Below are 25,648 nucleotides of genomic sequence, written 5' to 3' on the forward strand. Positions count from 1 at the left end.
AGTTGCGTTCATGTTCAGCAACTGTTATGAAATCCCGTAACTGGATCACTTACCAGCAAAGTTAGAGAGGTCCGTTGAAGTCTGATGGTACTATTTTTATAAGTCTTTATTTTTGAAGGGGCACAAAAATAAGATTAATACAAACATTCAGATAATATACATCGTCACTACTCAATCTAAAAGCGCGTGTCTAATAATAACCATCAATAAGAAAAAGCTCGATCGTTTGTCTAGGGGATAATATATTGTCCAATGGAAATATAAAAGTCACTCAGTTCCTGCAGGCTTCAGCCTTTTGGGGGACTGCTGGGTTTTCACTTGTTGGAGAGAGAGAGAGATTGGTGAGAAAAGAAACCTGCCCGGGTCTTTTATGAGGAAGCGGGCTTCCCCGTTGTTAGCTAAAAGCTGGTTTCCGTGGTTCCAGTCACCGATTCCAGCCGCGGAATCGAACGCACGTGACTTCCTTCAAATGGCTTCCCGCTATTACGGGATCGTTAGCGTTTCTTCTGGTGCGTCTGAAGGGGTTGTTCCCCCAGACCCTCTTTTATACTTCCTCACGGGGTCTCAGATGTCAATCAGGTTGGGATGATGCAATCTCTCTCTCAACCAGCCCACTTTGCCCGAGGGCTTGCACATAGCATAATCCCCAATCCACAAACGCGGTCTCCAGGAGACAATGGTCAATGTCGCATTATTTTGCATGGCGGTGGAACAAGGTATTCGGCACGTCTCTCTCTCCCATTTCCTGGGTCTTCTGACCCCCCCCCCCCAACTAGTGCTCTTGCGATTCTCACAAAGGAGGGGGCTGCGGACATAACACAACCAACAGCGGGGCAAAATCAAAAATGATAAAAATTTTGAGGTGGAGAATAGAACTCTCCACCTACAACTATGACATCCTGTACCGGCCTGGAAGGTTCAATGAGCCCCCTGATGCCCTATCCCGGAGAGCATGTGCCAGCGCGCAGCTCGACCGGCTATACACCCTCCATGCTGATCTTTGCCCCCCGGGGGTCACCCGACTTTACCATTTCGTGAAAGCCTGGAACCTGCCTTACTCCCTCGAGGAAATCAGGACGATGACCAGGGACTGTCAAATCTGCGCTGAGTGCAAACCACACTTCTACCATCCTGAAAAGGCAAAACTTATCAAGGCCACCCACCCCTTTGAGCAACTGAGTGTCGACTTTAAGGGCCCCCTTCCCTCCACCGACTGCAATGTCTACTTTCTCAACATAATTGACGAGTACTCGCAGTTCCCCTTTGCCATCCCCTGCCCCAATACCACAGCCACATCCATCATAAAAGCCCTGCGCCAGCTCTTCATTCTGTTTGGAGATCCCTGCTATAATCACAGTGATAGAGGGTCCTCCTTTATGAGTGACGAGCTGCGCCAATACCTGCTGACTAGGGATATTGCTACTAGTAGGACAACCAGCTATAATCCCCAGGGGAATGGACAGGTAGAGAGGGAGAATGCCACTGTGTGGAAGGACACACTCTTAGCCCTTAGGTCAAAGGGATTGCCGGTCTCTTGCTGGCAGGAGGTCCTCCCCAAGGCACTCCACTCCATCCACTCCCTGTTATGCACGTCCACCAATGCCAGCCCTCATGAGTGACTCTTCTCTTTTCCCAGGAAGTCTGCCACTGGGACCACCCTACCGGCTTGGCTGACGTCCCCAGGGCCAGTGCTGCTCTGGAAACATGCAAGGAGCAATAAATATTCCCCGATGGTCGAGAGGATTCACCTACTTCATGTGAACCCTCAGTATGCCCACGTGGTCTTTCCTGATGGGCGGGAGGACACGGTCTCCGTCCGCAACCTGGCGCCCGCAGGAGCACCAGACCCCTACTCCGAACACTCCACGGTGACTATGAACCCTGTACCCACAAGACACCATGCACGCCAAGCCCTACACAGACTCTTCATGACATTCCCATGCCAGGCGCCACGCACACGCATGAGGGATTACTGATGCCTAACGGGCTGGCACATCAATTCAGGCCGGAGCCAGCACAACCACCGTCACCGGTGCAATCACCACCAGTGCTACGTAGATCGCAGCGACAGACTCGACCACCTGATAGACTTAACCTGTAAATATACCTGTAAAAAAACTTCGCCCCATGGGGACTCTCTTTTAAAACAAAGGAGGGGGGGGGGTGAATGTGGTAACTATGTGTATACCTGTCTGGACATGCCCCTCTGCTGACTGCTCCTGTGGCTCCTCCCACAGACCCCTGTATAAAGGCGATTGGAGGCACTGCTCCTCCCTCAGTCTCCAGGATGTTGTGTTCACTTTTGCTGCTAATAAAAGCCTATCATTCGCCTCCTGTCTCCAAGTTATTGATGGTGCATCAATCAGGCAGCATCTATGGAAAGGAGTATAGTTAATATTTGGGGCTCAGACCCTTCATCGGGACTGAGAGATCATTGAGGGATCAGTAATGGTAAAGTAGCCTCTTAGACTCTTCCCTGATGGAAGTGGGACAACTGTCTAAAAGCAGGGTGGGTGGGAATCTTTACGATATGGCTGGCCTTTTTCTGACACCTTTCTGTGCATATGTCCTTGATGGTGGGTAGGCTAGTGCCAGTTCCTAGCTGTCAACATCTTAGAGGATATGTCCTAGACCCAACACATTGACGCAATCACAAAGAAGGAAAACCAGTAGCTCTACTTCATTAGGAGTTTGAAGAGATTTGGTATGTCACCAAAGACTAGCAAATTTTGATAGATATTTATTTCTATGTGGAGAGCATTCTGACTAATTGCATCACAGCTTGGTATGAAGAGTCCAAAGCACAGGATCGCAAGAGGTTGCAGAGGCTATTAGACTTAGCCAGCTTCGTCACAGCACAACCCTCCATACCATCAAAGGCACCTTCAAGAGATGATGGCCCAAGAAGGTGGCATCTTCACCATCTATGTTAGGTCCACTTCTCAAAACTGCCATCAGAGAAGAGGTACAAGATCCTGAAGACCCACATTTGACTATTCAGAACCCAGCTTCATCCTCTCCACCATCAGATTTCTGAACAGACCATGAACTCATAAACACTACTGCATTAAAGAGAGAAAATCTGCAGATGCTGGAAGTCCAAGCAACGTGCACAAAATACTGGAGAAACTCAGCAGGCCTGGCAACACCTATGGAAAAGAGTACAGTTGATGTTTCGGGGTGACACCCTTCAGAAGGATTGGAGAAAAAAAGATGAGTAGATTTTGATACATGGGGGAGGGAAGGGAGAAACAACAGATGATAAATGAAACTGGGAGGAGGGGTGAAGCACAGAGCTAGGAAGTTGATTGGTAAAAGAGATACTGGGCTGGAGAAGGGGGAATCTAATAGGATAGGACAGAGGGCCATGGAATAAAGAAAGGCGAGGAGCATTAGAGGGAGGAGATAGGCAGGCAAAGAGATAAGGTGAGAGAGTGAAAAGGGGATGGGGAATGGTGAAGGAGGGGGTGGGCATTACCAGAAATTCAAGAAATCAACATTCATGCCATCAGGTTGGAGGCTACCTCATCACAACAGTAGAGGAGGCCATGGATTGAACATTATTGCTTTTTTGCACTATTCATTTATTTTGTAATTTATAGTAGTTCAAGGTTTAAAGTAAATTTATTATCAATGTACATGTATGTTACTGTATACTATCTTGAGATTTAAAAGCATTACGCAAAGGTGTAACAGTAAGACATAACAGTAGTGGTATTATAATGTTGTTTGTTGCTATGGAACAACAAATATCAATTCATACAATAAAATGATAATAAGCCTGATTCTTATTTAGACTTTATAGATGATTAAGGGCAAGGGAACATGTTTACAGACTGAATGAATATATCTGGCAAAGTGATCACTTAACCAGTAGTTTACCTCCTGGAATGGAGGGGACCACAGTGAGAACAGCAAACACAAAATGGAAAATTGAACAAAATGTAAGAAATCAATGTTTTGCATAGAAAGATTATTTGAACTCTGGTCTGTGAGAAAGGAGAATGTATATCTGAGTAAGCCCTCAAAACAAATCTCATGGAAATAAGTGGTTACATGTATGTACTTACTTTGACTTCTTTTCTGCACTGCTATTTAGTCTTTCAGTACGTTCTCATGATGGAAAATGGAAATCTACCATGCTTTTGTTTGACAGCATGCTCTAAACACTCCTGAACTCAGTGGTCAATAGGTCAAAAATTTTTACTTTTGCTTTTAAAGATGATTATTATTAAGAGGACAAGATACAGGTACTTCAAAGGTGAAAATATTATGACTTTCAGAACCTTATATTTTATTTAATAAATAGAGCTAGGATGTAAATTTATGGTAATTTTTACCAACAATTATGTGGACTGCAACATTATATTATGTGTTCACGTAGAAAATATATGTAGCAAAATAGTCACTTTTAATTTGGTTCAATTGTTGGCAACTGCTTTGGGGCAATGACTCTTCAGGACTTCACAAGAAAAATAATATATGACATGCACAAAATCATATGATACAGACCATTTTAGCATAAGAGTAGGCACAAAGGAACTTTCTCTCATCCAATTTCTTGTATACAGTTTCCACATAAATTCTAAGTGAAACATATGAATTGCCATTACATATTAAAGATCTCTCAAATTGTACAAATTCCTTGAGATCATAGTCAGTCCTAAAGAGAAAACAAAGAGAAATCAAGAAGAGTAAAACTGGAAGTGGTTTATTATTTTCCCATGTACTTGAAAAGCTTGTCTTACATACAGATCAAATCATTACATAGTGCATTGAGGTGGACTAGGCTTAAGCAATAAGAGAATGCAGAATAAATTTAATAGCTACAAAGAAAGTGTAGTGCAGCTAAACATAAGGTACCTGATCATAATGAGACAGATTGTGAAGTCAAGTCCATTTCATTGCACAAGGGAACCATGAATTACTTTTTAAACAATGTGGTAGAAACTATCCTAGAACCTAGTAATGCATGCTTTCAGGTTTTTATATTTTCTGCCTGATGGAAGAAAGGGGAAGAGAGAATGTCTAGGGTGAGTGGAATCTCCAATTATCCTGGCTTCTTAACTAAGGCAGCAAGAAGTACATAGAGGGGAAGCTAAATTCTATAATGTACTAAGCTATGTCTATAACTGTGTACAGTTTCTTTATGCCTGCTTTTCAATTCAATAAGATGATATCTAATCCTCTATCATAGTTCCACTTCCTAATACTAACTGCATATCCCTTAATTTCCTGTATATAAACTATCAGCCTCTGTCTTGAATAAACATAGTAATCAACTCTACAGCCCTCTTGATAGTGAATTCCAAAAATACATTGGTTCTGGGTGACAAAATTTATCACCATCTTATCCTGTATGGCCAAGCCCTTAATTTGAGACTGACTCTTGTTTCTAAATTCCATAACTGTCCTAGTAAGCCACTTAGAATTTTTTGGTTTCAGTAGGGTTACTTATTACTTTTCTATCTGCATTGCACTACTAGAGAGTCATCTTTATTGTAGTTTTTCATTGCATAAACCCTTTTTCCCCAATGAGTCCTATGGTTAGTTTTCTCTCAACAATAATGCATTCTATGGGTGCACAGTCTATAGGCAAGGGAATTCTGATTATATTGTAGGCAAAAGAGAAAGGGTTATTGCATTAATTATCTAGAAATGGATGTTCCATTGTTTAAAGTGTTGTTGTGCAAGTATAAATAGAAGAGAATGATTTGTGCGTTTCCAAAGCAAATTCCTTAAGTGGCCTCCCTCCCTCAGAACTGGCAGCTCATGATTGTTGTCCTAGGTAAATTGGTATGGGCTAGTGCCCTTATCCTCTCTCCTCCATTTCCTAGACACCTACCTCCTTTGCAGGGATAGAGCTCCTCTTGTCCTTACCTACCACCCCATGAGTCTCTGCATTCAACATATATTTCTTCACCACTCCAACCACATCTAACCACATGCATATCTTTACCATTCCCCCACCACCCCCCACTCTCCATTTTCCACAGGGATTGCTGCCTCGGTGATTCCTTGTCAATTCAACATTCCCCACTAATCTCCTGGCACATATCCCTGCAAGCAACAGAAATGCTGCCTCTATTCAAGGCCCAGTACATCAGCTGAGAATCTGTAGGGGTCATCTCTTGTATCTGGTGCTCTGGATGTGGCTGCCTCTACAGTGATGAGATCTGAGGTAAATTGGGGCATGGCTTTGTTGAGTACCTCCTATCCATCTGCCAAAAGCAGAATTTTTCTGGTTTCCAACCATTTTAATTCGGATCCTCATTCCCATTCCAACATATAAATCCATGGCCTCCTCTTTTGCCACAATGAGGTAACTCTCAGAGTGGAGAAGCAGCACCTCATATTCCGTCTAGGTATCCTCCAACCTGATAGCATGGACATTGATTTCTTCTTCTGATAATTTATTTTTCTATTTTTTTTTCTTTTTTCTTTTCCCCTTCTTCTCCTTCCCTCTTTTTCTGTTCTCCATTCTGGCCTTTTATCTCTTCTCCTCACCTACCTATCACCTCTCCCTGATGCTCTCCTCCTTATCCTTATCCCATGCTCCATTATCCTCTTCTGTAAGATTCCTCCTTCTCCACCCACCTGGTGTAACAAATCAACTTTTAGCTCGTCCTTGTCCTTTCCCTCTCCCTCACCTTTTTATTCTGGGATCATCCCCCTTCCTTTCCAGACCTAATGAAAGGTCTCAGCCTGAAATGTCAACTGTTTATTCATTTCCATAGATGTTGCCTATCTCACTGAGCCCCTCCAGCATTCTGTATGCTGTGTTAGGAGTAGTGCAGTTCCATAAGAGTGAATTTTTATTCTGCGTTTCAAATTTTCAGTAGAGCTTTGTGAATTATGTAAATGTAAGTTTCTATTACCTGAACTGTTATGATGTTGATGTAGACTGTATTAGTTATCAATGATTCAAATATTCAAAGAATTCAAAAAGATTCAAAGTATATTTACTATCAAAGTATGTGTGCAGTATATAACCTTGAAATTCATCTTCATCCAAAGCAGGGGTTTCCAACCTGGGGTCCATGAACCCCTTACTTAATGGTATAAAAACATTGGGAACCACTGGTATTAAGGATATCCTGAGCACCAACACCTTTCAGTCTCTCTCTTACCTTTTAAAAGTACCCCATCTTTTTATTTTGTCTATCAAATTGGATATTTTTCCACATTATATTTCATCTGCTATGTCGTATCCTTTCACTTAGCCCACTATATGTTTCTGAATCTGTCTGCATCCTTGGTCCACAGTGCTCCCTTTTTGTATCATCTGGAAATATATATATATTACACATCCATATCATTGAAATAGTGAGCAGCTTCCCAAACTATTACTTGTTTATTCCTAAATACAAGAGATTTTGCAAATGCTGGAAATCTTGAGTAACACACACAGAATGCTAAAGGAACTTAGCAAATTAGACAGCATCTATGGAGGAGAATAAACAGTTAACATTTCAGGTCCAGACCCTTCATCAGGTTAGGAAAGGAATAGGGTAGAAGCTAGAATAAGAAAGTGGGCGGAAGGGAAGGAGTATGTCACTTTGTCTTATTTGGTACTTATTAACCAATCCTCCAATGCAGCTCTTATGCCTTGCATTCTAAATTTGATAAATAATCTCTTACATTGCATCTTGTTAGAGGACTTGTAAAAATACAAGAACTACATAAGGCCATAAGACACAGGAGCAGAATTCAGCCAATCAGCCAATTGAGTCTGCTCCACCATTCCATCATGGCTGATCGCAGATCCCACTCAACCCCATACATCTGCCTTTTTGCCATATCCTTTGATGCCCTGACTGATCAGGAAATGATCAACTTCTGCCTTAAATATACCCATGGACTTGACCTCCACTGCAGTTTGTGGCAGAGCATTCCACAGATCCACCACTCTTTGGCTGTGCCTTTAGTTCTAGATACACCAACCACAGGAAACACCCTAACTAGTCCTTTCAACATTTGGCAGGTTTCAATGAGATCCCCCATACATTCTTCTAAATTCCAGTGAGTACAGGCCCAAAGCTGTCAGCACACCTAGTATGTTAACCCCTTTATTCCCAGAATCATCTTTGTGAAGCTTCTCTGGACTCTCTCCATTGATAACACATCCTTTCTGAGATATGGAGCCCAAAACAAGTGTGGCCTGACTAGTGGTCTTATTAAGGCTTAGCATTCTCTCCTTCCTTTTATATTTTGTTCCCCTTGAAATAAATGCCATTTAAAATGTATTTTTAAAATTGCATTTGCCTTCTTTGCCACAGACTCAGCCTGTAAACTAACCTTCTGGGAGTCGTGCACAAGGATTCTTAAGTCCCTCCGCATCTCTGATGTTTGAACGTTCTCCCCATTTAGATAATAGTCTGCATTATTGTTCCTTTTACCAAAATGCATTATCATACATTTCCCAACACTACATTCCATCTGCCACTTTTGTGCCCATCTTCCAATTTGTCTAAAGCTGGCTGCAATCACATTGCTCCCTCAACACTACCTATTCCTGCACCTACCTTTGTATCATCTGCAAATTTTGCCACAAAGCCATCAATTCCATTATCCAAATCATTGACAAATAATGTGAAAAGTAGCGGTCCCAGTACCGACACCTGAGGAACACCACCAGTCACTGGCAGCCAACCAGAAAAGGCCCCCTTTATTCCCGCTTACTGCCTCCTGCCTGTCAGCCATTCCTCTATCCATGCCAGTTTCTCTCCTGTAGTGCCATAGGGTTTTATTTGAGGGTGTTGGCCTTAGCTTTTCTGCTGGTTACAATATAATTTTCAAAAACATTGTTAAACGTGCTTTCCACTTCATAAATCCAGTTTAACTCTGGTCATCTTATTCTGTTGGCACTTTTATTTTAAATAATCCTTCAGACTATAAATGTTAGAGTAACTGGTTTGTTTTACCTCCTCTTCTTAATTCAATATCATAGAATTATATTTGCTACTTTCCAGTATGTGGTATTTGTTCTGGAAGCAATGAAACTTTGGAAGATGACAACTAGAGCATCCATCATCTCTGTATCCATTATCATTACCTAATTTACAGGTCACCACGTCCTTGGACCTACATCAATTTTCAGTCCCATTTGCTTACAGCTCCACCACACTGCACTCTTGATCACAGGTATATACCCACTTGTATTGTTAAAAAAAACCACTCAGGCTGCACACAACTGTGCCAGGAACCTGGCACGAATCCAAGCCCTCCACAGGCACTCTCATAATTATGAATTAAGCCAGAGTTTGGTGTGGAAATGCTGACTACAGTAAGGTGGACCAAATTGAGTGGTGTAGACATTTAAAACTGAAAGAATGCATGCTTGCCATGGCTTGGGCTGCTACCTTCTATTTGTTTGGTTCCACAGTTCTCCCCAGCATAGAAATGTCTCCAGGTTAATGAGCACAATGTTTATTGATGATCGTTCAGCTTGATACCATCGAGAAATCTGTGTTGGGGAGACAGCAGCTTCCAACACATTCAAGAGGAGGTGATGAAAAATACGATCCAGCCGGTCTGTCACCAGATGAAGCAGGTGCTGTCAGTTCCCTGCAATTGTTTGCACTCAACAAACAATAAGCCAGCCAGGTCCACACTTGTATACTGAGGGGATGCACTAGTTGCCCCAGCACACCTAATACCAGTCCTCACAGACACACTCTCCATGTAGTGAGAATGCCTGCATGCAGATATATGGTCCCCATGTTTCACCACCAACACAGTTGTTAATGTAAAATGCTGAATTGGCCCCTCTAGTACAGCTTTCATTAACACTCTCATTCTTGGGAAAGTATACTAAATCCTAAGTGAGGTAACGGTGTGTTGCAGTTTACCAACATTCATTTCTTTTGAGTTCTCCACTACATTAGACTTGTAGTCCACCTGTGTTTCTATGAGGTTTTCTGTCTTTCCTGAAGATAGACAGTGACTATCCGCTTAACTTCTCTGCCATTCAATTTCTCCTGCCTCAGGACCCACATTGAATTTTGCTAACAAGGCGCTGGAGGAGCTTGGTGGGTTGAGCAGAAAATATGAAAGGAAATTGATTGTCCACTTTTCAGGACAAGACTCTTCATCTGTCCAGATGAAGGTTCTTTACCCAAAAGATCAAGTCTCTATTTCCCTACATACTGTAGATGCTGCTCAGCCTGCTGAGTTTCTCCAGTGCCTTTTATGTTGTTTCAGATTCCAACATCTGTTGTCTCTTTTGTGTCCTCTGTCTTATCAAATACATTTTATGTCTGGTGTCTTATTCTATTTTTCTTTATTACTGCTTTCATTCCTCCCCCTCCCTCCATCACCTGTCGACTGTTGAATTCTGAAATTTTCCCAATCCTAAAAATAATTGTGTTTTTGTCACATTCACTATTTCCCATTAGAATGCAGAGATCTTAGAAAAATTCAAGGTTACAGGTAAAATACTGTAACTTGGTGTTTTGAAAGGGAAATAATTTTTGACCAAGTCTGAAAAGGCAGTGAAAGCAGTTTTTGAATATTTCTAAGGCAAATACATTTTTAAAAAAAAGAGGGTGAAAGTTTCCCATGGGTAATTAGGAATGCAGAGTCGAGGTTAAAGTCAGTGTAGCTTCTACAGTCAGATCAACCATTATCTTATTGAATGATAGAGCTGATGTGATGGGTGAATAACCTAATCCTGCTCCTAATGTGTATATTTATATTAACCTTTAATCCTATATTATATTTAATTTCTCTTGATAACCAAGCCTGCCACGTCCCTTGCTTTTGCCCTAAACAGATATATATTTCACTCCTATGAATTAATTCTTTAAATATAAGACATTGCTAGTTTTCTATCCTATCTTTCAACATAATTCACAAATCTACCTAAGCTATGTACTATAGTTTGCTGTATTCAGATTTTAGTCACTGGTTTCAGATTGAACAAAATCACCACAGAATTTATATAAAATGCTACCTTATTATTAACATTCTTCCCTAAAGGCCCTTTCACTATCAGTTAACTCTTTTTCATTACACAGCATTTGTAAGTTGGACCTGGTTGATGAAAGTTAATTGGCTACTACAAATGTTGTACTATTCACTGTTGATATTTATTCCAGATAATCTTGCCACACACGCTTCGATCTTTTTACACATCTGCTTTCTCTTTCAAAGTGTCATGTTTGTGGAACTAAAATTAGTGAGAAAATTGTTTCATTATGAAGGTAATGTTTTATTTCAGTAAGTACATTAAATATTACTGAGAATAAAGTTGGGGAAAAATACTAAAATAAAGAGCATGTACATACATTCTATGGAGTTGCACAGAATACAAAACAAGAAGATTGAAAATCTAGCTGAGTGGTGCCACAACAACCTCTCACTCAACGTTAGCCAGACCAAGGAGATGATTATTGAATTCAGCAGGAGGAAATCAGAGTTCATGAGCCAGTCCTCATCAGGGGATCAGAGGTGGAGAGGGTCAGAAGCTTTAAATTCCTAGGTGTTATCATTTCAGAGGATTTGTGTAGTTCCAGCACATAAAGACCATTATGAAGAAAGCACAGCAACGTCCCTACTTTGTTAGAAATTCGCAAGCATTCAGCGTGTCATTGAAAACTTTGACAAACTTCTATAGATGTGTGGTGGAGAGTATATTGATAGGTTGCATCTGGGACTGGTGTGGAAACATCAATGCTGTTGTACAGAAAAGCTTACAAAAAATAGTCACCATCATTGACTACAATCAACACAGGGTGCTATCACAGGAAAGCAGTGTTCATCATCAAGATCTCCTACCATCCAGGCCATGTTCTCTCTTCTTGCTGCTTCCATCAGGAAGAAGTACATGAGCATCAGGATACACACCAACAGGTTCAGAAACAGTTATTACCCCTCATCCATAAGGCTTTTGAACCAGAGGGGATAACTTCACTCAACTTCACTTGTCTCATCAATGAACTATTCCCACAACTTATGGACTCGCTTTAAAGGACCCTACATCTCATGTTCTCAATATTTATTGTTTATTTATTTATTTTTATTATTATTTTTTTTCTTTCCTTTTGTATTTGCACAGTTTGTTGGGTTTTCTTTTATTGCACATTGGTTGTTGTCCGTTCTGTTGAGTGCAGTCTTTCAGTGATTCTAATGTGTTTCTTGTATTTACCGTGATGATCCACAAGAAAATGCATCTCAGTGTTATATATGGTGACATAAATAATAAGTTTACTTTGAATTTTGATTTTAAAGGAAGTACTGTAGCAGTGTGCTACACACAGCGCTAAAATAACGACACGGAGTCGGTAAACTGCAGTTAAAAAAGATATTATTCGAACTTCACGGTCTCACTTTAAAGCCTCCCTGATCCCACCCTCCCCGGGCGCGGATGCTGTAGGAGGCACGTATTCACAGTCCTGTCCTGCGCGTGGATGCTGTAGGGGGCAAGTACTCACAGTCCCATGCAAGCTTTTCCCTTTGTTGGTGAAGCAGACCTGGCGCCCTTTTGGGACTGACCTTTGTGCCGGCGCGCTGGCTATTTGTGAGCCGGTTCGAGTGCACTAGGAAGTGGGTCACCACATAACCCCCCCCCCCCCTAGAACCAGCGATAAACCCGCCAATGTCCACAGTCTGGGCTGGACCCTGATTGGGAGGTCGGCCTCTGTGCCACGGTGCCGGAAACTCGACCGTTTGCGCCGTCCACATTGGCTGGTTTGAGTTGGTCCACCATGAAAACCTCCTCTCTCCCCCCAACGTCCAGCATGAACGTGGACCCATTGTTCCTGAGCACCGTAAATGGCCCCTTGTAGGGCCGTTGCAGCGGTGGCCGATGCCCACCCCTTCGTACAAACACAAACTTACAGTTCTGCAGGTCTTTGGGAACGCAGGTCGGGTTCTGCCCATGCTGCAAAGTGGGTATGGGGGCCAAGTTGCCAAGCCTCTTGCGTAGTCTGCCCAGGACTGCTGCGGGTTCTGCCTCTTGCCCCCTTGGGGCTGGTATGAACTCCCTGGGGATGACCAGGGGTGCACTATACACCAACTCAGCCGACGAGGCATGCAGATCGTCTTTGGGCGCCGTGCGGATGCCGAGTAGGACCCAGGGAAGCTCGTCCACCCAGTTAGCTCCTCTCAGGCGGGCCATGAGAGCCGACTTTAGGTGACGGTGGAAACGCTCCACCAGGCCGTTCGACTATGGGTGGTAGGCAGTGGTGTGGTGCAGCTGTGTCCCCAAAAGGCTGGCCATAGCTGACCACAGGCCGGAGGTGAACTGGATGCCTCTGTCGGAGGTAATGTGGGCCGGTACACCAAAGCGGGACACCCAGGTGGCGATCAGTGCCCGGGTGCAAGATTCGGAGGTGGTGTCATTGAGCGGGATTGCCTCTGGCCATCTTGTGAACCGGTCCACGATAGTGAGGAGGTGCCGCGCTCTGCGCGACACTGGCAGGGGGCCCATGATATCCACGTGAATGTGGTCGAAATACTGGTGGGTGGGGCAGAACTGCTGCAGCAGGGCTTTGGTGTGCCGCTGCACCTTGGCCGTCTGGCAGTGCATGCACATTCTGGCCCATTCACTGACTTGCTTGCGGAGTCTGTGCCAAACAAACCTGCTGGAGACCATCCAGATGGTTGTCCTGAGGGGTGTGCTAAGTTATGAATGGAGTTGAAAACGCGTCGCCGCCAAGGTGCTGGAACGACGGGACAGGGCTGGCCGGTGGCGACGTCACAGAGTAGGGTTCTCTCACCCGGGCCTACGGGGAGGTCCTGGAGCTGCAAACCAGAGACTGCAGTTCTGTAACTTGAGATCTCCTCGTCTGCCTGCTGCGCCTCTGCCAGCTCCTCAAAGTCTACCCCATGGGAAAGGGCATGAATGTTAGGGCGAGAGAGCGTGTCCGCCACAACATTGTCCTTACCCCATTGTCCTTACCCGAGACGTGCCGGACATCCGTCGTGTATTCAGAGATGCAGGACAGATGGCGCTGCTGGCGGGACGACCAGGGGTCAGACACCTTCATGAACGTAAAAGTAAGCGGCTTGTGGTCCGTGAACGCGGTGAAGGGCCTACCTTCCAAGAAGTACCTGAAATGCCGGATTGCCAGGTATAGCGCCAACGTTCCTGGTCGAATGCACTGTATTTGAGCTCGGGTGGTCACAGGTGTTTGCTGAAAAATGCCAGGGGTTGCCAGCAACCCGCGATGAGTTGCTCCAGTACCCCACCAACTGCCGTGTTAGATGCGTCCACTGTGAGGGCGGTAGGGACGTGCATTCTGGGGTGCACTAGCATCGCGGAGTTTGCTAAGGCTTCTTTCGTTTTAATGAAAGCAGCAGCGGACTCCTCGTCCCAGGTAACGTCCTTGCCCAGACCCGACATCAGGGCGAACAGGGGGCGCATGATTTGGGCAGCTGAAGGGAGGAAGCGGTGGTAGAAATTCACCATACCCACGAATTCCTGAAGGCCTTTGATTGTGGTGGGACGGGGAAAATGGCAGACTGCATCTACCTTAGCGGGCAGAGGGGTTGCCCCGTCTTTAGTAATCCTGTGGCCCAGGAAGTCAATGGTGTTGAGCCTGAACTGGCATTTGGCCGGGTTGATTGTTAGACCGTATTCACTCAGTCGGGCGTAGAGTTGACGGAGGTGGGACAGATGCTCCTGATGACTGCTGCTGGCTATGAGGATGTCATCCAAGTAGATGAAAGCGAAGTCCAGGTCGCGTCCCACCGTGTCCATTAACAGCTGGAACGTCTGTGCGGCATTCTTCAGGCCGAACAGCATGTGGAGGAACTCGAAAAGGCCGAACGGGGTGATGAGTGCCGTTTTGGGGACGTCGTCCGGATGCATCGGGATTTGATGGTACCCTCGGACAAGGTCTACCTTGGAGAAGATCCGTGCGCCGTGCAGGTTTGCTACAAAATCCTGAATGTGCGGCACAAGGTAGCGGTCCAGTGTTGTAGCCTCGTTCAGCCTGTGGTAGTCGCCGCATGGTCTCCAGCCCCCTGTCGCTTTGGGCACCATGTGCAGGGCGGAGGCTCATGGGCTGTCGGACCACCATATGATCCCCAATTCCTCCATCCTCTTGAACTCCTCCTTCGCCAGTCGGAGCTTGTCCGGGGGAAGCCTTCGAGCACGGGTGTGGAGGGGTGGTCCCTGGGTCGGGATGTAGTGCTGCACGCCGTGTTGGGGCATGGCTGTCGTGAACTGCAGTGCCAGAACTGATGGGAAATCCACCAGGACCCTGGTGAAGTCGTTGTCGGACAGCGTGATTGAGTCGAGGTGAGGGGCTGGCAACTGGGCTGCACCCAGGGAGAACATCTGAAAGGTCTCGGCGTGGACCAGTCTCTGCCTCAGCAGGTCGACCAGCAGGCTGTGAGCCCGCAAAAAATCCGCACCCAGAAGCAGTTGGGCTATTGTGGCCAGTGTGAAGTCCCACGTGAACCAGCTGGAGCCGAACTGTAGCTGCACCTGACGGGTACTGTAGGTCCTCACTGTGCTGCCGTTCACGGCCCTCGGGGAGGGACCCGGTGCCCCGTTGCGGGTGTCGTAACTCGTCGGAGGTAAGATGCTGATCTCAGCACCGGTGTCGACCAAAAAACGGTGTCCCGACCTCTTGTCCCACACATACAGGAGGCTATACCGATGACCAGCCGCTGTAGCCATCAGCGGCAGCTGGCCCTGGCGTTTCCCGGGAACTTGCAGGGCAGGCTACAGCGGCAGGCTGCTGCGCCCCACTGCTGGTGGTAGAAGCACCATTGTTCGTTGGACTCCTCACCCCTGCCTCTGGAGTTAGCGAGCTCTGTGGCCGAGCCTGGTCTGGTTTACTGCTGGGAGCGTGGCCTGGTGATCTGTGCGATGGACGCCCCACTCTCCTTCTTGGCGTTCCACAGCAAGTCCACCCGGGCTGCCACCTTCCGGGGGTCGCTGAAATCCACGTCGGACAGCAGCAGGCACATGTCCTCGGGCAGCTGCTCCAGGAATGCCTGCTCAAACATGAGGCAGGGTGTGTGTCCGCCGGCCAGAGACAACATCTCATTCATTAAAGCGGATGGAGGTCTGTCCCCCCAAACCGTCCAGGTGCAGTAAACGGGCAGCTCCCTCGCGCCGTGAGAGTCCAGAAGTCCTTATGAGCAGGGCTTTGAATTCCGTGTATTTGCCATCCGCTGGGGGAGACTGTATGAACTCCTCAACCTGGGCTGCTGTGTCCTGGTCGAGGGAGCTCACCACGTAGTAGTAACGTGTGTCCTCTGAGGTTATCTGCCGAACATGGAATTGGGCTTCTGCTTGCTGGAACCATAGGTGAGGTCGCAGCGTCCAGAAGCTTGGCAGTTTCAACGAAACTGCATGAACAGGTGCGGCGTCGTTCATCTCCGGTCCATATATCGTTTGGACCGTCGGGGTCACCAATTGTAGCGGTGTGCTACACGCAGCACTAAAATGACTAACGGAGTCAGTAAACTGCAGTTAAAGAAGATTTTATTCGAACTTCGCGGCCTCGCTTTAAAGCCTCCCTAATCCCGCCCTCCCCGGGCGCAGATGCTGTAGGAGGCACATATTCACAGTCCTGTCCCACGCACAGATGCTGTAGGGGACACGTATTCACAGTCCCGCGTGAGCTTTTCCCTTTGTTGGTGAAGCAGACCTGGCGCCCTTTTGGGACTGGCCTTTATGCCGGCGCGCTGGCTATTTGTGAGCTGGTTCGAGTGTGCTAGTAAGTGGATCGCCACAGTACCTTATTATTCTTTTCAAATTTACTCATTTATTAATAGCATTTAAAAGGGTGAATTTTCTCACAGAATATATCAGTTATTCTGTTGGTTTATTCCTTCTTGGGATGAGAATGTTGTGAAGAAGCTTTGGCATGTTCTACTTCTTCCCTAAGTGTCCCCATATTGTATGGATTCCAGGCCATTAGTGTAGGAAGTTGTATGAAGCTACCTAGATCTCTAGTTCTCTGGACATTTATGCATTTAAGTCAATGGACAGATTTTGCTGACCCACCTCTCTTCCTATCTTCACTGCCTACTGTCTTCTTATATACAGTACATTTAAATGCAATCACTTGCATTCACAAAAAAAAAAATAATTTTAACCATTTTGTCTATTGTTCATTTATTTCCCAATATATTTACAGTCTGCTTTAGTAAATTAATAGCTGATATATGCAGTTGAATGTGGATAAATATGAGGTTATCCACTTTGGTGGCAAGAACAGGAAGACAGATTACTATCTGAATGGTGTCAAGTTAAGAAAAGGGAAAGTACAACGAGATCTAGGTGCTCTTGTACATCAGTCACTGAAAGTAAGCATGCAGGTACAGCAGGCAGTGAAGAAAGCTAATGGCATGTTGACCTTCATAACAAGGGGAGCTGAGTACAGGAGCAAAGAGTTCTTTTTGCAATGGTACAGGGCCCTGGTGAGACTGCACCTGGAGTATTGCATTCAGTTTTGGTCTCCGAATTTGAGAAAGGACATTCTTGCTATTGAGGGAGTGCAGCATAGGTTCACGAAGTTAATTCCTGGGATGGCGGGACTGTCTTATGTTGAAAAATTGGAGCAACTGGGCTTGTATACACTGGAATTTAGAAGGATGAGAGGGGATCTGATTGAAACATATTAGATTATTAAGGGATTGGACATGCCAGAGGCAGGAAACATGTTCCCGATGTTGGGGGAGTCCAGAACCAGAGGCCACAGTTTAAGAATAAGGGGTAGGCCATTTAGATTGTAGTTCAGGAAAAACTTTTTCACCCAGAAAGTTGTGAATCTATGGAATGCACTGCCTCAGAAGGCAGTGGAGGCCAATTCTCTGGATGCTTTCAAGAAAGAATTAGATAGAACTCTTAAAGATAGCAGAGTCAAAGGATATGGGGAGAAGGCAGATACAGGGTACTGATTGTGGATGATCAGCCATGATCACATTGAATGGCGGTGCTGGCTCGAAGGGCCAAATGGCCTACTCCTGCAGCTATTGTCTATTGATATTTTTAAATATATATCTATTCATATTTTAATTAACTTAATTGTTTTCAGTACGCGTTAGGTATGGGGCCTCAGATGTATCTTCTAAAGGTCTAGTCACCAATGCAGCCTGCATTGTTTGCAGGATGGCCATGGAGTTATGATCTTATTTTTGAAGGTCACAGTTCAGCTCAGTTTTGTAGCCACTGTTACTAATATTAACATTTTTTAAATGCCAGATTATTTTATTCACTTTATTTTAAATTCTGTGCTGTTATTTGTCTTCAGATCAATGACCCTGAAGATTGATCATCCGTTCAGTAACTTAACCATTACATATCTATACCTTGGAAGGAAGTAATAAAGAAACTTATTCAAATCCAAATTTAGATCATGTATTTCAATGAAATTTGTTGCTGAGGGAAAAACAAATTTTGTACACTTTAAACAACTGTGAAGTGATCGTACAGCTGGATCATACAAAGTAATTTAGTGATAATGAAAAATAGGTCATAATTTAAGAGAGCAATAGATTTGTTTATCAATAATATTAAACCATATAGACACTTCTGAGGAAAAAAGAATAGAGAAGGCACCATAAAAATACCAGCAATGTATCTGTGGAGTGTGTCTGTGATCTGTGCAAAGATAATTAGTTTTGAATAAAGGAAAGAGAAAATATGGTTCCCAAAAGAATGTTCATCTCTGTAAAGTGACATGTATTTGAAACAAACATTTCATCAGATGTTACTAACAGCCTAAAGTACCCAGCTCCAGCTCATGGAATGGGGTCAGGCACATGCAGCCACAAAAGAAGAGATAGCCCAACAAAGCAGGAGGTGACCATTCAGTTTCATTATCCCAATCCAGATACACTATTTTGTGTCTTATTTGTGAATATTAATGAAAATGCATAAGAACACTGCACTATAATTTTAATTTTAAAATGGCCCAATCTTGGTGTAAAAAAATCCAAGAAAAATGTGTAATTTGTTGAACGGCTCATCTAAACTTGGTATGAAAGCAGGAAAATAGGAAACATTTGCAACTATCTGTTATGTTGTCTATAGTATTGATAAGATGAAAGTGCATTCCTTTCAACATCATTTATTAATGGCGATTATTTTCATTTAAATTTGTTGCCTTTTTATACAAATGCTAAAATGCATTGCACTAGTGTATAGCATTTTCATCTTAATTATTCATGGCATTGGTACTTCTAAATTTCTCAGTAATTCAAGGACTTCCACATTTGATAGTGCATGTGTGAATGTGCCTTTCTTACTTTGCATTTAAAAAGCTAAATGAAGACAGTTTTAAATGGAACCTTTTTCATTAGCCAACAAGTTATCAGTCAATTTGAAGAAAAATATTGATGCTAATATTATAGATAGACACAAGAGATTGCAGATGCTGGAATCTTGAGAAACGAGGAGCTTGCTGGAGGAGCTCAGTAAGTCGACCAAAATCTGTGAGAGGAAAACCATTGTCGAGGTTTCAAAAGTGTTATTAGATAGTGAATAAATTAATAACAACACAATGGAATTAGGTTGCTCATTGTCTAGTTTCTGAGGAAAGCAGGAATAGTTAAGACAGACAGATGCCACAGTAAATTGTTGTGAAGATTTGGAGAAACAAATGATTTTGAGTGTTGTTCATATGAGAATTTAATAACAGGCAAAATTAATTATTGGAAGGGAACAAATTTTAAATAGTAAAGGAAGATTAAATAAACCAATTATCTGTTACATAAAACATACTGTAAAACATAGAGCAGTACAGGAGAATAAATGCTCTTCAACCCATGATGTTATGCTGATCCTTTAGCCCAGGGGTCAGCAACCTTTACCACTGAAAGAGCCACTTGGACCCGTTTCCCACAGAAAAGAAAACACTGGGAGCCGCAAAACCCGCTTGACATTTAAAATGAAATAACACTGCATACAACGTTTTGTTTTGCCTTTATGCTATGTATAAACAAACTATAATGTGTTGCATTTATGAAATTGATGAACTCCTGCAGAGAAAACGAAATTACATTTCTGCATGCAACAAAAACATTTTGAACTCCGAAAAAAAGACGTTGGGTTGAAGGTTACTTTTAAGTAAAATACTCAACGTCTATTTGAGTCCTTCTTGTATTTATGAAAAACGCCAAACTTAAATTTGCCGCCAGCAGCAAACCAAAAATAACGTCAGCCAGCTGTCAACCTGAAAAATAAAAGGACTATTTCACTGAACAATGAAAACATATGAATATACGTAAAATAATACGCAATTAAAATATTTATCATACTTGTTCAGGTTGACTCACACCTGACAATGCAGTCGTATTTAGTAGGGATGGATCGATGCTTAGGGGAGTGACCGGGAAGGATAATGTGTTTTTTTCCTCTCTGAACTCACAGAAGCGTTTCCCAAACGATGTTTGCATTGCGATGATTGCAGAATGTACATACTCCGAATTTATCATGTCGTGACCTTGTTTGAACTCTCTCAAATTGGGGAAGTGAGACAATGTGCCTTTCTGTAAATCTCTGGCAAGCAACGTCAACTTGCGCTCGAATGCCAAAACATCCTCCAACATGTGCAGGGCTGTACGTCCTTACCCCGTTGAAGAGCTGTGTTCAGCGTGTTCAGGTGCGCTGTCATGTCTACCATGAAGTGTAGCTTTTCCAGCCACTCTGGCTGTTCCAGCTCAGGAAAGTTGAGCCCTTTGCTGCCCAGGAAAGTTTTCACTTCTTCCAGACACGCGACAAAGCGTTTCAGCACCTCCCCTTTGGACAGCCACTGGACTTTGTTGTGCAGCAGGTGCCCCATCAGTAGCTACTGACACCAGATGGGTGGTCTTTATTCCTTTGGCTCTTAAACAATTCAAGACAGCCTCACAGATGTCCTCCCCCCGTGTTTGGTCTTTTAGAGGTATCAACTCAATCATTTCTTCCTGTGGCCCGGCAGAGTTTACATACCGGCAGAATAGCGCTATTTGTTCAATATCACCTTTGTCTTTAGACTCGTCACAGGCAATCGAGTAGGCCACAGCTGAATTGATGTCTTTAATTTGCTGTCTTGTGATGTCTTCTGCCATTTTTATGGTTCTGTCTTTGACAGTCTTTGCAGAGAGGGGCATATCCCTGATTTTCTGCACAATTTCACTCTTGTTTTTAAAGTCCGTGAATAGATGTTCTGAAATCTTAATGAAAGATTCTTTTATATATTCACCATCTGTAAACTGCTTCCCGTGCCTGACTATTTCCTGAGCGTCAATATAACTGGCGTATGTCGTTGATTTTCCAGACTTCATCCATTTCTGGAAATGATTTTTGCTCAGATCAACCTTCCGCATCAGTTCCGAAACGGCTTTTTTTCTCTCATCTCCATCCGGATATTTTTGAGCAAAGGCTGCGTGTTTATTCTGGAAATGCCTTGCGACATTTGACTTTTTGTTGTTTGCTAGTTTCTCATTGCATATTAAGCATACCGGTAAACCAATCTCGTCAACAGTGAAAGCAAATGAATCTGTCCACGTATCATTAAACGTTCTGTTTTCTTCAGTCACTTTTCTTTTTTTAGAATTCTCCATAGTTGGCTTACCTTGGATCGAAAAATTAAAGAAATCGCGCACTGGCGGGTGTCAGGTATTGGCAGTGGTGACGTATATTAATAGCGATAAAAACACGTTGTAGCGGTGTGCTCACGCAGTCAGTAAACTGCAGTCGAATAACTTTATTCGAACTAAACAGCCTTGCTTTTAAGCCTCCCTCAACCCAGCCCCCATGGACGCAGATGCTGCAAAAGACGCGTACTCACAAACCCCCGTAGGCTATCTCCCTTAGCCGGAATGCTGGCTAATTGTGAGCCGTTTCGGATGTGCCAGGAAATGTGTCGCCACACTTAGATTGTACAAGATCACCATAATCTTCAAATTTAGAATTACATTTCAAAAGCTAACAAACTAACATAAAATACATTTTAATTAAATACTGACCAATTATTTCCCAAAGCCACAGGGAGCCGCAGCACAGAGGTGAAAGAGCCACAAATGGCTCGGGAGCCGCAGGTTGCCGACCCCCGCTTTAGCCTATTCTAAGGTCAATCTAACCTTTCCTTCCCATATAGTCCTCCATTTTTCTTTAATCCATGTACCATGTGACTTTTAAATATTCTTAATGTATTTGCCACTATGCTGAGCTGTGTATTCCACATAGCTACCACCCATTGTGTTTATTTTTAAAAAACTGCCCCTCTTATACTATCCTCTCAACACCTTAAAGTTTTGCCCCTTTGTATTGGCCATATCCAGCCTGGGAAAGAAGTCTCTGGCTGTCCACTCAACCTCTGCCTCATTCATCTTTGTCCACCTCTATCAAGTCACCTTTCTTTCTCCATCTCTCTTAGAAGAAAAGAATTAGCTAGCTCAAAGTATCCTCATAAGACTTGCTTTCTAATCCAAGCATCATCCTGGTAAGTCTCCTCTGCATCATCTCTAAAGCTTCCACATCCTTACCATAATGAAGCAACCAGAACTAAACACAATATCCTAAGGAAAGTATATCAAGGGTTTTAAAAAGCTGCAACATTACCTCATGGCTCTAGACCTCAATTTCTCAATGAATGAAGGCCAATACATCATATGCCTTCTTTATCACCCTATCAATTTGTGCTGCAACTTAGAGGAATCTATGGATGTGGACTCCACAGTCCTTCCTTTCCTCCACACTGTTAAGAATCCTGCTGTTAACCCTGAATTCTGCCTTCAAGTTCAACCTTCCAAAGTGAGTCACTTCAAACTTTTCCTCTTTTAACTCCATCTGCCACTTCTCAGCCCAGTTCTGCATCATATCATAGTCCTATTGTATCCCACAAAGAAACATAGATTTATATGTGAATAAATGTTGTATCTGATTGTATGACTGAAAAGGGGGTAAAGAGGGGGCATCAAATAAATTGGTATGAAAGAAATTGCATGAGCATCTCCATGTAATCTGTGCAAACAGAACTGCTGTGAATATGAAAAAGAGAACAATATGGTTTAAAAAGTTCTGTTAATTACAAACTAATACATACAGTAGTTGAGATAACTGTCAATATAAGCGTCATTAACTTTTTTTTATCAGAGGTTATTAATAGCCCAATATACCCAGCTTCAGCTCATGGAGTAGCATCAGACACATGCAGTTTCAAAAGAAGCAGCCTCACACAGCAGATAGTGACTTCTCAGCATCAGTATCCAGGTCCAGGTAAAATATTTTTAATGTATTAATATGACTGATGGGACTACACAAATATATGTATCAGTAATCTTAGTAAGACTTTTTATGCATACAACACCTTTCATTTTGCTGCAATCTTATTTTAGTTTCAGAATGTTCACTGTGTTGTTAGAAAACATGAATGCAGCAAGATATATATAGATATTTAATTGCTTAGCTAAACTTTGATAGTGGGTGCTGTAGACCTTTTACAGTGGAAAAAATTGGAAGCATTTATGAATGTCTGTGGCATTGTTTGAAATAATTTAGAGGACAGAAGGCAAAGAATGCAAATAAAGGTCACCTTTTCTGGTTGGCTGCTGGTAACAAGTGGTGTTCCATAGGGTTTGGTGTTCGGTCTTCTGCTTTTCACATTATATATTAATAATTCAGATGACAGAAATGATGGCTTTGTGATCAAGTATGGAGCTGGTGCAAAGTTAAGTGGGGGTACGGCCAGTGTTCAGGAAGCAAGGAGTTTGAAAAAGGATTTGGACAGATTGGGACAATGGGCAAAGAGGTAGAAGATAGAGTACAGCATGGGGAAGTCTATGGTCATGCACTTTGGTAGACTATTACCTGAAAAAGGCATAGTCTATTTTCTAAACAGGAAGGGAATTCAGAAATCAGAGGTGGAAAGGGACTTGGGAGTCCTACTGCAAGATTCCCTAAATGTTAACTTGCAGATTGAGTCAGTAGTAAGGAAAACAAATGTAACATTAGCATCCATTTCAAGATGACCAGAATATAAAAGCAAGGATGTAATACTAAAACTTTATAAAGCATTGGTCTGAGTGAGCACTTTTTGGGCCCCATATCAAAGGAAGTTTGTGCTGGCATTGGAGAGGGTCCAGAGGAGGTTTTCAAGAATAATCCCAGGAATGAAAGAGTTAACATATGAGTGGGGATTTCATTTAAACCTACTGAATATTGAAAGGACTGGACAGAATGGACATGGAGAGGATGTTTTCAGTAGTAGGAGAGTCTAGGACCTAAGGGCACTGCCTCAGAATAGAAGGACGTCCCTTTAGAATAGAGATGAGGAGGGATTTCTTTAGTCAGAGGGTAGTGAATCTGTGGAATTCAATGCTACAGACAGCTGTGGTGTCCAAGTCATTAGGTATATTTAAAGCTTAAGGTGATAGGTTCTTAATTAGTAAAGGCCTTTAAAGGTTATAAGGAGAAGACAGGCAAATAGGATTGAGAGGGAAGACAAATCAGCCATGATTGAATGTCAGAGCAGATTCAATGAGCCAAATAGCCTAATTCTGATCCTATGTCTTATGATCTAATGTACTTCATCATTCATGAGATTTGGACCACACCCAAACCTGGCATTTATCATCATGCCAGTTCCTCCTCAACTAGATTGTTCAATAGGCCATTATTTTGGGCAGTTCTTGGGAGAGATGCATTGGACATGCATTGTCTAAACTATTAATATATAAAGATATTAGCCAGATCATGTTTGTTCAGATCATCAGTTCAGTATTTCTGCCTGCTGTCTCCTGAAGCCAAAACCTATTGGATTTAGAAACCACGGATCTGTCTAACTAGCTTGGAGCATCCAAGCCTCCAGCTATATGGTCCAAATGCACTGTGCGGAAGATCTGAAAAGCTTTGACAGCTGAGAAAGCCCCTTTGCTGACAGCTACCTATTAGAACTGCCTACTAATAGTTTTAAATATCCCTTGAGTGCAGCAAAGTTATAATATATTAAAATAAAATAATTACCAAGAGGTAAAAAGCTATTGAATTAACTAAAACAACATTTATAAATTAATGACATTAAATTGAACTAACAGAATTAAAAAGCAGAGCATGGTTCATATCGCAGGTCTGCAAATTCTATTCAAATTGATGGTCACTTTGATCCAAGTGGAGCAGCCAAGAGACAATGTCTCTGTGTAAATACTGGGAAATCTCCACAAAACTGAGCTAAGCTGCAAGACACCATGTGAAACCAGCAGTGGAACAAACAGAGATTTGGTTTTCTAGATCTCAGTCACCAGAGACTTCCACATTTAATAGTGCACCTGTGAATATCCATGACTTAGATTGCTTTTAAAAAGCTAATTGCAGGTGCCTGAATGATTACTGTCCAGTAGCAATTACATCAACTGTAATGAAGTGCTTTGAGAAGTTGTTTATGATGCAAGTCAACTTCAGCGTCAGAGGTGACCTGGCTCCCATTAAGTTTGCCTACCACCACAACAGGTCAGCAGCAGCTCTGGCTCTTCACTCTGCTATGGACCATCTGGACAACAGGAACTCCTGCATCAGGCTGCTGTTTATTGACTCCAGCATTCAACATAATCAACCCATCCACACTCATCACCAAGCTTCAACTCCTGAACTTTTCTCTGCAGCTGGATACTTAATTAGTAAGGATCAGTATTTTTTTTTCCTCACTGACCATCATCAAAGATGCATCTCAAGGCTGTGTGTTCAGCTGCACCTGTTTTA

The 25,648-nt window shown here is 43.2% G+C and overlaps 1 protein-coding gene across 11 annotated transcripts in view; it reads left to right on the forward strand.

Moving 5' to 3' along the window:
• The window catches only part of spag17 (sperm associated antigen 17), a 319,560-nt gene that overhangs the window by 233,982 nt on the left and 59,930 nt on the right, over positions 1-25,648 (forward strand). For 7 of the 11 annotated variants that reach the window (XR_009511839.1, XM_059968399.1, XM_059968400.1 and 4 more), the window contains one exon: positions 23,048-23,170. The exons of 1 other annotated variant lie outside the window; for it this stretch is intronic. Coding sequence is in view for 9 of the 10 variants with exons in the window: in XM_059968399.1 (XP_059824382.1) it covers positions 23,048-23,170 (123 nt within the window). In the remaining variant the exon portion in view is untranslated. Of the gene's footprint in view, positions 1-1,636; positions 2,158-9,385; positions 9,433-23,047; positions 23,171-25,648 lie in introns of those variants that run through there. 3 more of the 11 variants (XM_059968407.1, XM_059968406.1, XM_059968405.1) reach the window with 3 other exon arrangements.

Source organism: Hypanus sabinus, chromosome 4 (assembly GCF_030144855.1).
Source record: "Hypanus sabinus isolate sHypSab1 chromosome 4, sHypSab1.hap1, whole genome shotgun sequence".
NCBI classification, from domain to species: Eukaryota; Metazoa; Chordata; class Chondrichthyes; order Myliobatiformes; family Dasyatidae; genus Hypanus; species Hypanus sabinus.